Source organism: Danaus plexippus (assembly GCF_018135715.1).
Source record: "Danaus plexippus chromosome 9 unlocalized genomic scaffold, MEX_DaPlex mxdp_26, whole genome shotgun sequence".
Classification (NCBI taxonomy): Eukaryota; Metazoa; Arthropoda; class Insecta; order Lepidoptera; family Nymphalidae; genus Danaus; species Danaus plexippus.
Window position 1 is genome coordinate 789850 of NW_026869848.1, and position 14270 is coordinate 804119.

A 14270-nucleotide genomic window follows, 5' to 3' on the forward strand; every position below is an offset into this window, starting at 1 on the left:
GAGGGCAAGCAGTACCGGAGTGCTCCGCCGAATGGTCCACAAAGCTTTCCAAGGCCAAGATCGGCATCAGCCCAACAGCTGCTATTGTGTTTTTAACCAATCCGAGATCCATGGTTTGGGTTGTGGGCTCAAAGCCGGGTTCTCCTCTCAAAAATCTGAAGACCAGCATGAGTTTTTCAGTGGCTAGGCGGAGGTACTACGTTTTCATTGGCATGCACTTCTCCCCCGACGGCGTCCTGGTGGAGTTTGAATACTTCTTCAACTCTATGAGGTTGTCGATTAGTAGACAGGTGACGGGAAAGAATCTCGACCTCGCTAACTTGAATGCCACATTAAACATACAAGTTTATCTCATATGATCATGAAATAACTAGCGCTCAGTCTAGTTGGCATATAGTATAGTTGTGGTTAACATGCGATCATGAAATAACTAGCGCTCAGTCTAGTTGGCATATAGTATAGTTGTGGTTAACATGCGATCATGAAATAACTAGCGCTCAGTCTAGTTGGCATATAGTATAGTTGTAGTAAACACGCGATCATGAAATAAATAGCGCTCAGTCTAGTTGGCATATACTATAGTTGTGGTTAACATGTGATCATGAAATAACTAGCGCTCAGTCTAGTTGGCATATAGTATAGTTATGGTTAACATTATAAATTACAACTAGTCATTTGTCATAGAGCTAAGATCAATTTGAAATCATCATCATCAATCATCAATAAATTTGAAATTAATCGTTACAGAAACTACAACCCCCTCTTTTTCATAAGGTAACAATGGCACCCCAAACCTGGAGCTTTGACTGGAGATAGTTGTTACTATAACGCGCTATAACAATTATATGTTCATAAAGCCTTCCTTTTTGAAATGTATGATTTAATTCATTCTATTAGACTGTAGTTTGAGACCTACACAAGTCAACTCGGTTGCCTGATCATATCTATGAGAGACTTAAGTCATGAATGTATTGTATTTTTAAATATCTTGGCTATTCACTGGTTAGTAATATTTCTATTTTTGGGAAAGCAATCTCCGAGTATAATTTTATTATGACAATACTAAACATTGTAGCATCAGTTGGTTTTATACATCAAAATAAAAACTTCATAGTATCTCAAGATTCGTTCCAAAACCTTATATCGAAGACCAAGACTAATTGACAATTGTTTTAATTTTATTTTAAGTTTATGATCTTTAACATAGATACAAAAGAATTTTCTATAAACAGGGATGTACAAAATTATAAAATAGGCTTTGATGCTTATATAAATGGTTGCAATGTCATTAATGCTAAAATAGTTTATTATAAATCCATCATCATTTGATCTCCAGTTATTATCTGACAATCATTTAAATCAAATATCCTTTTGAAAATATTAAATATTCCCGTTTCATCATTATCGTTTAGGAACTGCGACATATAATGTTCGTGTGATTCATTGTTACATTATAAATATGTTTCAAACATGTAAAGGTGTACTCGTGGTATTGTCTTTTCTTATAATTGCTGCACGTTGTGTAAGTCCCATTTACTTAAGACTGGTACTTACCTGAGGAAGTGTAAAAAACATATACTGTTTCTTTTTAGGGATTGGAAATAATACCAGAGCGGACGAAGGTTATTTATGTCAATCAAAAATACTTTTATAATTTAAGCCTTGAGGTAAAGAAATATAGCAGAACCAGCCCATACTACTATAACGTGGATGTGACGACCAAACAACCATGGACTAACAACGTTACGGTTTGTTTAGTTTGATGAGATATAAGAAACCACACACATTTTATGAATATTCAAAGACAAATTTTATTCTTGTCTCTATAGACTATCGGAGTTCTTGATTTGTGTTTTTCTCCAATTTTTTTGCTTGCCCAATAATTATTCGATATTTTTCAGTTGCACATCAGTTTTAATGAGTACGTCCAGAACGAGTATCGTAGTTCATTTATTGAGCTGCATCGAAAGTTCTGTGACTTAATGAAATTCGACAAAATTATTGGAAATATGATCAAATATTTCGGAATAGATTGCCCGTTGCCAGCTGTAAGATATGATTGAATTTATACTTTTAGAATAATGCGGAATATTTATAGTAAAATATATTTGTGTTTTAGGGTACGCTGAGATTGATCAACGTAACAGTAGTTCTAAACACACTTCCAAACGTGTTTCCATTTCAAAAATGTCGCATTGCCACTGAAGTAAAAATCACTGCTACAAATGAATCAATGACCGTGTTTCATAATTACGTTACATTTAAAGATACGAAACGTACTGGATGATTGAATAACTGATTGCATTAGCAACATGTATATTTTGTGTTATTACAGAAGAGGAAAACTTTATTGATTATACAAAGTTCGTTTTTTTTTTCTATCATGACTACGTTTTTATTTTTATTAACGATTTCCACCCCAAGTAACTATTCTGTAGTAGACGTAGTATCAGCGGTTCTACTTTACTTTTTATCTCAACAGTCTCATTATCAACATATATATCTTGATAAAACCACACCTTTACAAACTCCAAAGTGTAGATACTATATTATTGTTATGTGTGGTTATAATTCTATCTCCATATAAGACAATAATTTCAACTTGCCAGCATTAACAAATTGATTCACCAACAAACGCCGATAATACATAAACAACACCAATGTTCTCAGTCCTTTGTGGTCCTGAAGCAAAACATTTGCTCAGTTGAAGATAAATAAACACAATTAAAGAAAATAACTTTCGAGATCAAAATATGCTCGAAGATCTTTTAGTCACGCAATTTAGTTTCTTGTTACTTATTCAGGCAATCAGATATTTTGTTCTCTCATAAACATCAAGTACGATTGCGTCAAGGAAACTTCACGTTTTTACCGGGTTTAAAAATAACTCGGGTTACTAACTGTAACTGCTTGGATGGCACTTGCTAGCCATTGTTGGAAATGTGAATGATGCACATCGTTAGTATATGATGAAGATAGGTTGTTCTAGTGAGAGGACAGGAAATGACTAAATTAAAATATCGGTTTTGATACTAACATAAATGTTTGTGAAATCATGAACATTTTATTACTTTCATTAAAAACCCATTTATTATATCAACTTCATTTATTATAATAGAATCATCTAAATAAAATATGTTTAATTTCGTTGTAGAATATATAATTGAAAAACTCCTAATGTTTGGCAACAATATTGCAATCATGAAACTTGTTTCAAACGATGGCTATTGGACGCCGCAAAGCGCTTTGTAGACAGGCGTTGTTTCCTCGTGGATTCTAGCTCGACCGGAGTTGAGCTGTTGGAAGATAGCCCACTGAATTGCTACGGGTGCCAAGGACTTGAGCACACAAGAGCGGACTGTTTATCGGGCGTATAGGGCGGCAGTTTATATTTAATTTGCAATTTGCAGAGCTAAGCGAGGGCAAGCAGTACCGGAGTGCTCCGCCGAATGCTCCACCGAGCTTTCCAAGGCCAAGATCGGCATCAGCCCAACAGCTGCTATTGTGTTTTGAACCAATCCGGCTTTTAAGGAGGCCAAGATTCTATACAAAGCGGACATGTCTACTTCTAGATGAACCTCAACCACTCCTCCAGGGCGCAGGATATGTTTATCTAAACTATAGGGGAATGTTATATATGTAGGTATATCCGTGGCCTGCAGGCCTAACTTTATCCCCTATATCCTAATTGATAAGCAACACTGTTAGATCCTTGGTTTGGGTTCTGGGCTCAAAGCCGGGTTCTCCTCTCACCACTTTGAAGACCAGCCCGAGTTCGGTAGTGTCTAGGCGGAGGTAGTACGTTGTCATTGGCATGCTCTTCGCCCCCGACAGCGTCCTGGTGGAGTTTGAATAGCTTCTTCAACTCTATCAGGTTGTCGATTAGTAAACAGGTGACGGGAAATAATCTCGACCTCGCCAACTTGAATGCCAAATCTATGAACTTTATCTCATGCGATCATGAAATAACTAGCGCTAAGTCAGTTGGCATATACTATAGTTGTGGTTAACATGCGATCATGAAATAACTAGCGCTCAGTCTATTTGGCATATAGTATAGTTGTGGTTAACATGCAATCATGAAATAACTAGCGCTCAGTCTAGTTGGCATATAGTATAGTTGTGGTTAACATGCAATCATGAAATAACTAGCGCTCAGTCTAGTTTGCATATACTATAGTTGTGGTTAACATGCGATCATGAAATAACTAGCGCTCAGTCTATTTGTCATATAGTATAGTTGTGGTTAACATGCGATCATGAAATAACTAGCGCTCAGTCTAGTTGGCATATAGTATAGTTGTGGTTAACATGCAATCATGAAATAACTAGCGCTCAGTCTGGTTGGCATATAGTATAGTTGTAGTAAACACGCGATCATGAAATAAATAGCGCTCAGTCTAGTTGGCATGAAGTATAGTTATGGTTAACATTATAAATTACAACTAGTCATTTGTCATAAAGCTAAGATCAATTTGAAATTATCATCATCAATCGTCAATAAATTTGAAATAAATCGTTACAGAAACTACAACCCCCTCTTTTTCATAAGGTAACAATGGCACCCCAAACCTGGAGCTTTGACTGGAGATAGTTGTTACTATAACGCGCTATAACAATTATATGTTCATAAAGCCTTCCTTTTTGAAATGTATGATTTAATTCATTCTATAAGACTGTAGTTTGAGACCTACACAAGTCAAATCGGTTGCCTGATCATATCTATGAGAGACTTAAGTCAAGAATATATTGTATTTTTAAATATCTTTGCTATTCACTGGTTAGTAATATTTCTATTTTTGGGAAAGCAATCTCCGAGTATAATTTTATTATGACAATACTAAACATTGTAGTATAAGTTGGTTTTATACATCAGAATAAAAACTTCATAGTAGCTCAAGATTCGTTCCAAAACTTTATATCGAAGACCAAGACTAATTGACTATTGTTTTGATTTTATTTTAAGTTTATGATCTTTAACATAGATACAAAAGAATTTTCTATAAACAGGGATGTACAAAATTATAAAATAGGCTTTGATGCTTATATAAATGGTTGTAACGTCATTAATGCTAAAATAGTTTATTATAAATCCATCATCATTTGATCTCCAGTTATTATCTCACAATCATTTAAATCAAATATCCTTTTGAAAATATCAAATTTTCCCGTTTCATCATTATCGTTTAGGAACTGCGACATATAATGTTCGTGTGATTCAGTGTTACATTATAAATATGTTTCAAACATGTAAAGGTGTACTCGTGGTATTGTCTTTTCTTATAATTGCTGCACGTTGTGTAAGTCACATTTACTTAAGACTGGTACTTACCTGAGGAAGTGTAAAAAACATATTCTGTTTCTTTTTAGGGATTGGAAATAATACCGGAGCGGGCGAAGGTTATTTATGTCAATCAAAAATACTTTTATAATTTAAGCCTTGAGGTAAAGAAATATAGCAGAACCAGCCCATACTACTTTAACTTAGATATGACGACCAAACAACCATGGACTAACAACGTTACGGTTTGTTTAGTTTGATGACATTTTATATATATTCTTTTGCATACACAAACACCTCAAAGTCAAAATTTATTCTTGTCTCTACAGACTATCTTTGATTGTGCTTTTGTTTTGTGTTTTTCTCCAATTTTATTGCATGCCCAAAAATTATTCGATATTTTTCAGTTGCACATCAGTTTTAATGAGGACGTCCAGAACGAGTATCGTAGTTCATTTATTGAGATGCATCGAAAGTTCTGTGACTTAATGAAATTCGACAAATTTATTGGAAATATGATCAAATATTTCGGAATAGATTGCCCGTTGCCAGCTGTAAGATATGATTTAAATTATACTTTGAGAATAATACGGAATATTTATGGTAAAATATATTTGTGTTTAAGGGTACGCTGAGATTGATCAACGTAACAGTAGTCCTAGACACACTTCCAAACGTGTTTCCATTTCAAAAATGTCGCATTGCCACTGAAGTAAAAATCACTGCTACAAATGAATCAATGACCGTGTTTCATAATTACGTTACATTTAAAGATACGAAACATGCTGGATGATTGAATTACTCATTGCATTAGCAACATGTATATTTTGTGTTATTACAAAAGAGGAAAACTTTATTGATTATACAAAGTTCGTTTTTTTTTCTATCATGACTACGTTTTTATTTTTATTAACCATTTCTACCCCAAGTAACTATTCTGTAGTAGACGTAGTATCAGCGGTTCTACTTTACTTTTTCTCATTATCAACAGTCTCATTATCAACATATATATCTTGATAAAACTACACCTTTACAAACTCCAAAATGTAGATACTATATTATTGTTGTGTGTGGTTACAATTGTCTCTCGATATAAGACAATAATTTCAACTTGCCAGCATTAACAAATTGATTCACCAACAAACGCCGATAATACATAAACAACACCAATGTTCTCAGTCCTTTGTGGTCCTGAAGCAAAACATTTGCTCAGTTGAAGATAAATAAACACAATTAAAGAAAATAACTTTCGAGATCAAAATATGCTCGAAGATCTTTTAGTCACGCAATTTAGTTTCTTGTTACTTATTCAGGCAATCAGATATTTTGTTCTCTCATAAACATCAAGTACGATTGCGTCAAGGAAACTTCACGTTTTTACCGGGTTTAAAAATAACTCGGGTTACTAACTGTAACTGCTTGGATGGCACTTGCTAGCCATTGTTGGAAATGTGAATGATGCACATCGTTAGTATATGATGAAGATAGGTTGTTCTAGTGAGAGGACAGGAAATGACTAAATTAAAATATCGGTTTTGATACTAACATAAATGTTTGTGAAATCATGAACATTTTATTACTTTCATTAAAAACCCATTTATTATATCAACTTCATTTATTATAATAGAATCATCTAAATAAAATATGTTTAATTTCGTTGTAGAATATATAATTGAAAAACTCCTAATGTTTGGCAACAATATTGCAATCATGAAACTTGTTTCAAACGATGGCTATTGGACGCCGCAAAGCGCTTTGTAGACAGGCGTTGTTCCCTCGTGGATTCTAGCTCGACCGGAGTTGAGCTGTTGGAAGATAGCCCACTGAATTGCTACGGGTGCCAAGGACTTGAGCACACAAGAGCGGACTGTTTATCGGGCGTATAGGGCGGCAGTTTATATTTAATTTGCAATTTGCAGAGCTAAGCGAGGGCAAGCAGTACCGGAGTGCTCCGCCGAATGCTCCACCGAGCTTTCCAAGGCCAAGATCGGCATCAGCCCAACAGCTGCTATTGTGTTTTTAACCAATCCGAGATCCATGGTTTGGGTTGTGGGCTCAAAGCCGGGTTCTCCTCTCAAAAATCTGAAGACCAGCATGAGTTTTTCAGTGGCTAGGCGGAGGTACTACGTTTTCATTGGCATGCACTTCTCCCCCGACGGCGTCCTGGTGGAGTTTGAATACTTCTTCAACTCTATGAAGTTGTCGATTAGTAGACAGGTGACGGGAAAGAATCTCGACCTCGCTAACTTGAATGCCACATTATACATACAAGTTTATCTCATATGATCATGAAATAACTAGCGCTCAGTCTAATTGGCATATAGTATAGTTGTGGTTAACATGCGATCGTGAAATAACTAGCGCTCAGTCTAGTTGGCATATAGTATAGTTGTGGTTAACATGCGATCATGAAATAACTAGCGCTCAGTCTAGTTGGCATATAGTATAGTTGTGGTTAACATGCGATCATGAAATAACTAGCGCTCAGTCTAGTTGGCATATAGTATAGTTGTGGTTAACATGCGATCATGAAATAACTAGCGCTCAGTCTAGTTGGCATATAGTATAGTTGTGGTTAACATGCGATCGTGAAATAACTAGCGCTCAGTCTAGTTGGCATATAGTATAGTTGTGGTTAACATGCGATCATGAAATAACTAGCGCTCAGTCTAGTTGGCATATAGTATAGTTGTAGTAAACACGCGATCATGAAATAAATAGCGCTCAGTCTAGTTGGCATATACTATAGTTGTGGTTAACATGCGATCATGAAATAACTAGCGCTCAGTCTAGTTGGCATATAGTATAGTTGTGGTTAACATGCGATCATGAAATAACTAGCGCTCAGTCTAGTTGGCATATAGTATAGTTGTGGTTAACATGCGATCATGAAATAACTAGCGCTCAGTCTAGTTGGCATATAGTATAGTTGTGGTTAACATGCGATCGTGAAATAACTAGCGCTCAGTCTAGTTGGCATATAGTATAGTTGTGGTTAACATGCGATCATGAAATAACTAGCGCTCAGTCTAGTTGGCATATAGTATAGTTGTAGTAAACACGCGATCATGAAATAAATAGCGCTCAGTCTAGTTGGCATATACTATAGTTGTGGTTAACATGTGATCATGAAATAACTAGCGCTCAGTCTAGTTGGCATATAGTATAGTTATGGTTAACATTATAAATTACAACTAGTCATTTGTCATAGAGCTAAGATCAATTTGAAATTATCATCATCAATCGTCAATAAATTTGAAATTAATCGTTACAGAAACTACAACCCCCTCTTTTTCATAAGGTAACAATGGCACCCCAAACCTGGAGCTTTGACTGGAGATAGTTGTTACTATAACGCGCTATAACAATTATATGTTCATAAAGCCTTCCTTTTTGAAATGTATGATTTAATTCATTCTATTAGACTGTAGTTTGAGACCTACACAAGTCAACTCGGTTGCCTGATCATATCTATGAGAGACTTAAGTCATGAATGTATTGTATTTTTAAATATCTTGGCTATTCACTGGTTAGTAATATTTCTATTTTTGGGAAAGCAATCAACGAGTATAATTTTATTATGACAATACTAAACATTGTAGTATAAGTTGGTTTTATACATCAGAATAAAAACTTCATAGTAGCTCAAGATTCGTTCCAAAACCTTATATCGAAGACCAAGACTAATTGACAATTGTTTTGATTTTATTTTAAGTTTATGATCTTTAACATAGATACAAAAGAATTTTCTATAAACAGGGATGTACAAAATTATAAAATAGGCTTTGATGCTTATATAAATGGTTGCAATGTCATTAATGCTAAAATAGTTTATTATAAATCCATCATCATTTGATCTCCAGTTATTATCTCACAATCATTTAAATCAAATATCCTTTTGAAAATATTAAATATTCCCGTTTCATCATTATCGTTTAGGAACTGCGACATATAATGTTTGTGTGATTCATTGTTATATTATAAATATGTTTCAAACATGTAAAGGTGTACTCGTGGTATTGTCTTTTCTTATAATTGCTGCACGTTGTGTAAGTCACATTTACTTAAGACTAGTACTTACCTGAGGAAGTGTAAAAAACATATACTGTTTCTTTTTAGGGATTGGAAATAATACCAGAGCGGACGAAAGTTATTTATGTCAATCAAAAATACTTTTATAATTTAAGCCTTGAGGTAAAGAAATATAGCAGAACCAGCCCATACTACTATAACGTGGATGTGACGACCAAACAACCATGGACTAACAACGTTACGGTTTGTTTAGTTTGATGAGATATGAGAAACCACACACATTTTATGAATATTCAAAGACAAATTTTATCCTTGTCTCTATAGACTATCGGAGTTCTTGATTTGTGTTTCTCTCCAATTTTATTTTGGCGCATGTCCAATAATTATTCGATATTTTTCAGTTGCACATCAGTTTTAATGAGTACGTCCAGAACGAGTATCGTAGTTCATTTATTGAGCTGCATCGAAAGTTCTGTGACTTAATGAAATTCGACAAAATTATTGGAAATATGATCAAATATTTCGGAATAGATTGCCCGTTGCCAGCTGTAAGATATGATTGAATTTATACTTTTAGAATAATGCGGAATATTTATAGTAAAATATATTTGTGTTTTAGGGTACGCTGAGATTGATCAACGTAACAGTAGTTCTAAACACACTTCCAAACGTGTTTCCATTTCAAAAATGTCGCATTGCCACTGAAGTAAAAATCACTGCTACAAATGAATCAATGACCGTGTTTCATAATTACGTTACATTTAAAGATACGAAACGTACTGGTTGATTGAATAACTCATTGCATTAGCAACATGTATATTTTATGTTATTACAAAAGAGGAAAACTTTATTGATTATACAAAGTTCGTTTTTTTTCTATCATGACTACGTTTTTATTTTTATTAACCATTTCTACCCCAAGTAACTATTCTGTAGTAGACGTAGTATCAGCGGTTCTACTTTACTTTTTCTCATTATCAACAGTCTCATTATCAACATATATATCTTGATAAAACCACACCTTTACAAACTCCAAAATGTAGATACTATATTATTGTTATGTGTGGTTATAATTCTATCTCCATATAAGACAATAATTTCAACTTGCCAGCATTAACAAATTGATTCACCAACAAACGCCGATAATACATAAACAACACCAATGTTCTCAGTCCTTTGTGGTCCTGAAGCAAAACATTTGCTCAGTTGAAGATAAATAAACACAATTAAAGAAAATAACTTTCGAGATCAAAATATGCTCGAAGATCTTTTAGTCACGCAATTTAGTTTCTTGTTACTTATTCAGGCAATCAGATATTTTGTTCTCTCATAAACATCAAGTACGATTGCGTCAAGGAAACTTCACGTTTTTACCGGGTTTAAAAATAACTCGGGTTACTAACTGTAACTGCTTGGATGGCACTTGCTAGCCATTGTTGGAAATGTGAATGATGCACATCGTTAGTATATGACGAAGATAGATTGTTCGAGTGAGGGGACAGGAAATGACTTAATTAAAATATCGGTTTTGATACTAACATAAATGTTTGTGCAATCATGAACATTTTATTACTTTCATTAAAAACCCATTTATAATATCGACTTCATTTATTATAATAGAATCATCTAAGTAAAATATCTTTTTAAATATGTTAAATTTCGTTGTAGAATATATAATTGAAAAACTGCTAATGTTTTGCAACAATATTGCAATCATAAAACTTGTTTCAAACGATGGCTATTGGACGCCGCAAAGCGCTCTGTAGACAGGTGTTGTTTCCTCGCGGATTCTAGCTCGACCGGAGGTGAGCTACCGAAAAATAGGCCACTGAATTGTTACAGGTGCCAAGGACTAGAGCAAGATCGGCATCAGCCCAACAGCTGCTATTGTGTTTTTAACCAATCCGGCGGTTAAGGAGGTCAAGATGCTATACAAAGCGGTCATGTCTACTTCTAGATGAACCTCAACCACTCCTCCAGGGCGCAGGTTAGTTAGTGTTTATCTAGACTATAGCGGAATGTTATATATGTAGGTATATCTGTGGCCTGCAGGCCCTACTTTATCCCCTGTATCCCAATTGATTAGGAAAACTGTTAGATCCTTGAGTTGGGTTCGGGGCTCAAAGCCGGATTCTCCTCTCACCACTTTGAAGACCATCCCGAGTTCGGTAGTGTCTAGGCGGAGGTAGTACGTTGTCATTGGCATGCTCTTCGCCCCCGACAGCGTCCTGGTGGAGTTTGAATAGCTTCTTCAACTCTATCAGGTTGTCGATTAGTAAACAGGTGACGGGAAATAATCTCGACCTCGCCAACTTGAATGCCAAATCTATGAACTTTATCTCATGCGATCATGAAATAACTAGCGCTCAGTCTATTTGGCATATACTATAGTTGTGGTTAACACGCGATCATGAAATAACTAGCGCTCAGTCTAGTTGGCATATAGTATAGTTGTGGTTAACATGCGATCATGAAATAACTAGCGCTCAGTCTAGTTGGCATAAAGTATAGTTATGGTTAACATTATAAATTACAACTAGTCATTTGTCATAAAGCTAAAATCAATTTGAAATCATCATCAATCATCAATAAATTTGAAATTTATCGTTACAGAAACCACAACCCCCCCTTTTTATTAGGTAACAATGGCACCTCCAATCTGGAGCTTTGACTGGAGATAGTTGTTACTATAATGCGCTATAACAATTATATGTTCATAAAGTCTTATTTTTTTATATGATTTAATTCATTCCATCAGACTGTAGTTTGAGACCTACACAAGTCAATTCGGTTGCCTGATCATAAGTATGAGAGACTTAAGTCAAGAATATATTGTATTTTTAAATATCTTTGCTATTCACTGGTTAGTAATATTTCTATTTTTGGGAAAGCAATCTCCGAGTATAATTTTATTATGACAATACTAAACATTGTAGTATAAGTTGGTTTTATACATCAGAATAAAAACTTCATAGTAGCTCAAGATTCGTTCCAAAACCTTATAGCGAAGACCAAGACTAATTGACAATTGTTTTGATTTTATTTTAAGTTTATGATCTTAAACATAGATACAAAACAATTTTCTATAAACAGGGATGTACAAAATTATAAAAAAGAATTTGATGCTTATATAAATGGTTGCAATGTCATTAATGCTAAAATAGTTTATTATAAATCCATCATCATTTGAGCTCCAGTTATTATCTCACAATCATTTAAATCAAATATCCTTTTGGAAATATCAAATATTCCTGTTTCATCATTATCGTTTAGGAACTGCGACATATAATGTTTGTGTGATTCAGTGTTACATTATAAATATGTTTCAAACATGTAAAGGTGTACTCGTGGTATTGTCTTTTCTTATAATTGCTGCACGTTGTGTAAGTCTCATTTACTTAAGACTGGTACTTACCTGAGGAAGTGTAAAAAACATATTCTGTTTCTTTTTAGGGATTGGAAATAATACCAGAGCGGACGAAGGTTATTTATGTCAATCAAAAATACTTTTATAATTTAAGCCTTGAGGTAAAGAAATATAGCAGAACCAGCCCATACTACTATAACTTAGATATGACGACCAAACAACCATGGACTAACAACGTAACGGTTTGTTTAGTTTGATGACATTTTATATTCTGTTGGATACACAAACACCTCAAAGACAAAGTTTATTCTTGTCTCTACTGGCTATCTTTGATTGTGTTCTTGATTTGTGTTTTTCTCCAATTTTTTTGCTTGCCCAATAATTATTCGATATTTTTCAGTTGCATATCAGTTTTAATGAGTACGTCCAGAACGAGTATCGTAGTTCATTTATTGAGTTGCATCGAAAGTTCTGTGACTTAATGAAATTCGACAAATTCATTGGAAATATGATCAAATATTTCGGAATAGATTGCCCGTTGCCAGCTGTAAGATATGATTTAAATTATACTTTGAGAATAATACGGAATATTTATAGTAAAATATATTTGTGTTTTAGGGTACGCTGAGATTGATCAACTTTACAATAATCCTAGACAAGCTTCCAAACGTGTTTCCATTCAGAAAGTGTCGCGTTGACTGTGCAGTAACAAGCACAGCAACAAATGAATCCATGGCTGTGTTGTATACTTTAGCAACGTTAAGGAACTCTAAACGTACTGGATGATGGAATAAGATATTTTGATTCCAACATCTGATTATTATTGTATTGTATAATTGTTCCATTTACTTGACCAATACCAGGAACACCAGGAATACCAGTCTTCTCTTCTCTTTTATACGTCCTATAATTTATTTGTCTCTGCCCTCAATGTCGGCCTTACCCTGATACCATGTTTACCTTATATGAGTGTTCTAATAACATCATTTACATATTTTGTACTCCTATGATTAGTTTAGAACTCGGTTTAAGACTTGAAATAAAATGTCATAACCATTATCATCCTCGTTTTTCTTTGCTTGATATGTGGTCCCAATGAAAATGGTATCCCATAGCATTGCTTGCCGATCTCAATGCCGCTATATATAACTTTATCTAGTCTCCTTTACTCCTTACTACTAACTTGTGTAATGCCTGTTTCTTACAAAAATAAATGTGAAGCGCCGCGCTGTTAAAAAAAAATGAACAATGTGCAAGTTTTGAGCCATTGACTGGTGGCAAAAATCGCCAAAGTTAATAAAAGTTCTCCTACCACCGCGTTGGAAGTTTCGTTTCGAAGTCCGGTCAAAGTGATATACATGAAAATTTTAGGGGACAATTTGTTGAGGTTTTTTTTAAGAAACCATTTTTTTTTTATTTATGCGCCTTTTTTAGAGTATCACCCCTAGCCCCCCCCCCCCTCCCGCTTTTATTTCATAATTTTATAAAGCTTCATAAGACGCTTCTAACTAGGAGAATATCTCTTAGAAACAGAGAAACAACAGCTCAGATGTGCGCTACAACAGTTGTGTTTTTAAAATTTGACATTTT

At 34.5% G+C, this 14270-nt stretch overlaps 3 protein-coding genes and 1 long non-coding RNA gene across 4 annotated transcripts; all 4 read left to right on the forward strand.

The window, feature by feature from the left end:
• Positions 1 to 1406: 1406 nt before the first annotated feature.
• Positions 1407 to 2387, forward strand: LOC133320152 (uncharacterized). Its single transcript, XM_061527482.1, has 4 exons — positions 1407 to 1522; positions 1593 to 1748; positions 1902 to 2048; positions 2120 to 2387. The coding sequence occupies exons 1-4, from the start codon at positions 1460 to 1462 to the stop codon at positions 2285 to 2287; spliced, it is 534 nt and encodes a 177-aa protein (XP_061383466.1). The 5' UTR covers positions 1407 to 1459; the 3' UTR covers positions 2288 to 2387.
• Positions 2388 to 5142: 2755 nt separating this feature from the next.
• Positions 5143 to 7567, forward strand: LOC133320171 (uncharacterized). The gene is made up of 5 exons (XM_061527566.1): positions 5143 to 5300; positions 5371 to 5526; positions 5689 to 5835; positions 5907 to 6028; positions 7201 to 7567. Exons 1-5 carry the CDS (start codon positions 5238 to 5240, stop codon positions 7565 to 7567), a joined length of 855 nt encoding a protein of 284 aa, XP_061383550.1. The 5' UTR covers positions 5143 to 5237.
• A 1837-nt stretch (positions 7568 to 9404) lies between these two features.
• On the forward strand, positions 9405 to 10087 carry LOC116767722 (uncharacterized). The gene is made up of 3 exons (XR_009753605.1): positions 9405 to 9556; positions 9715 to 9861; positions 9933 to 10087. It is a non-coding gene; the product is annotated as an uncharacterized LOC116767722 (long non-coding RNA).
• Positions 10088 to 12538: 2451 nt separating this feature from the next.
• Positions 12539 to 13624, forward strand: LOC133320149 (uncharacterized). Its single transcript, XM_061527479.1, has 4 exons — positions 12539 to 12696; positions 12767 to 12922; positions 13081 to 13227; positions 13299 to 13624. Exons 1-4 carry the CDS (start codon positions 12634 to 12636, stop codon positions 13464 to 13466), a joined length of 534 nt encoding a protein of 177 aa, XP_061383463.1. The 5' UTR covers positions 12539 to 12633; the 3' UTR covers positions 13467 to 13624.
• Positions 13625 to 14270: the final 646 nt, after the last annotated feature.